The sequence below is a fragment of the Lactuca serriola genome, chromosome 5, assembly GCF_051521515.1.
Source record: "Lactuca serriola cultivar US96UC23 chromosome 5, Lser_US96UC23_V15, whole genome shotgun sequence".
Taxonomy (NCBI): Eukaryota; Viridiplantae; Streptophyta; class Magnoliopsida; order Asterales; family Asteraceae; genus Lactuca; species Lactuca serriola.
The window spans coordinates 278628351-278630610 of NC_136412.1; the positions used below are offsets into that span (position 1 = coordinate 278628351).

General features: G+C 31.4%; 1 protein-coding gene across 1 annotated transcript; it reads right to left on the bottom strand.

The window, feature by feature from the left end:
• Positions 1-561: 561 nt before the first annotated feature.
• LOC145050538 (aquaporin SIP1-1-like) lies at positions 562-1712 on the bottom strand. Its single transcript, XM_078998769.1, has 5 exons — positions 1554-1712; positions 1079-1351; positions 843-909; positions 757-793; positions 562-628 (listed from the first exon to the last, which is right to left on the bottom strand). The coding sequence occupies exons 1-5, from the start codon at positions 1710-1712 to the stop codon at positions 562-564; spliced, it is 603 nt and encodes a 200-aa protein (XP_078854895.1).
• Between the last annotated feature and the right edge of the window lie 548 nt (positions 1713-2260).

A 2260-nucleotide genomic window follows, 5' to 3' on the forward strand; every position in this document is an offset into this window, starting at 1 on the left:
TAAATATAATTAAAAAATACCTTCTAATTTCATTCTAAGGGTATTTTAGTCAATTAACATAAATTTAAAAAAAGAAAATTCCATACTTTAAGGAAAATAGATTCTATTAATTTTAAAAATCTTATTGTATGTATGATAATTCTCCTAATTCAAAAATTCTGACGGAATTTTTTTTTTAACATATTAAAAAATAATAAATATGATTAAACCATACAAGAATACACATTCTGACATAATATATATTTTGATTTAATAAACTTCTTGAAGAATAACAAAATTTTGGATACAAGTTAAAAAAATTTCATTGCATTCTTAGAAAAAGAAAAATAAAAATTATATAATATTCTATGAGAATGTTACACTTATTAATAACAAAAAGAACATAATATATAAATCATTCTTCCAGAATATAATATTACATCTATTTATTTTTCATTATATTGTATACCATTCTGGTAGAATAATCCATTCTTTTTGGAAGATTAGTGGTCATTGTTCATCTTCATCTCATACAATGTTCATATTCACAATTCTATTCTAGTAGAATTAGAATTCAACATTCTATTCCAGTAGAATGCTGTAAGCTTCATATGTACCATATTTTGCTTTGATATCTCTTGTTTGGTACCTACAAAAATAATAGTATTCAACACTTGATCATTAAAAATAATGGTAATCAACACTAATAAAACAATATAAGAAATGTAAATTAATTTTCAATTTTTTTTTAAAAAGTGAAGGAAGAGAGTTGTTCACTTTGTTGCATCCCCCCTATTCCGAAGCTTGATGATCACTGCATTATTTACAAAAAGTAACAATAAGAAAAAAATGTCCAGAATCACATTCCATTCCGTTGTAACGCTCAATTACATTCCCTCGTTGATTACTGCATACCAAAGGATTACATACCTGTAAATATATTTTGCGGGCAACTTTAAATCATAGTTATGTATGATTTTTTTTCATGTTGCAATCCAAAATACAGGTGGTGAAAAGAATTATAAATCTTGCCAAAGATCAGATATGGGGATCAAGGAACTCTATTAACTATAAACTGAAGGAGTTTTGTAATACTTACATTTGCAGGATTCATTAAAGGACCAGTGTAGCTTGAACCAACAAGAATCACCACTATAGTTGCCATGGAAAGCATCCAATTCTTCAAGAACAAGCTGTTAGGACCTTTGATGATGATCAAGAGAACAACAAAAGTGATAACGAAAGTCAAAACTCCCTCAGCAATGGCTCCAGTATGCAAATCTACTTTTAGAGTAGGTCCTTCTAGCAAATGTTTATACTCTAATGGCATCAAATCCAAAAGAGACATCATACCACCAGCTGCACAAATCGCCTGTCAACAATTCAGAAACCAAACATTATTTTACATGTTTAACACCAATAACCAACAAATACTGATCCAATTCTGCACTATTCATAGTTGAATGTAACGATCTGTTTGCGCAATTTAAACTGTAACCGAACAATTTAGGGAATTGGAAACCCTTAATTCGTCAAAAATAACGACTATGAAAAGTAATTTTTGGTTAAATTACCTGAGCAGGAAAGCGGACGGCGGTGAACATGAGTGTATCATCGTCGCCACCAGCACCGGCAATACTAAACGCAATTGTACCGATCGTAATGAAGCTAGTGCCACCGAAGGCATCGGCAATCAATCCAAACACGATGGAAGCCAGCCCTCCGGCACCCATCGAAAGAAGAACAAAAGAGAAGACAGATAGAAGACTGAAGGTTTGCTACCGCCTGCGCCCTGCTGTGCTGTGCTGCGTCTACTGACTGCTGGTGTCGACGCCGCCTCTTCGAAGTCATCCAACAAAAGTAATTGAATGAGGCGGTAATCGATGAAGGTGTATATAAGAAAAGAAATTAGGTTAAAACTGAATGCTAGCGTGATTACAGGGACTATTTGTGGAAGCTATTAATCAAATTACTAAAATACCCTTGTTTATTTATTTAATTATTTAAATATTTATTTAATTTTGATAGGCCCATAGTTATGTATACAATAACACAATACTTAGTTTAAACACCTGAACCTCTATATATGTGTATATATATATATATATATATATATATATATATATGATATAATATAATATAAAAATAAAAATCGTTCACCTTCAGCCCGTCGACCTCCATCTCTTATTTCAAAATCGTAACCTTGCTACAATTCACTCTAAATCAAAAAAACAACACCAACTCATCGTCAATGCAGTACACATCCCGTCATCAACAAACA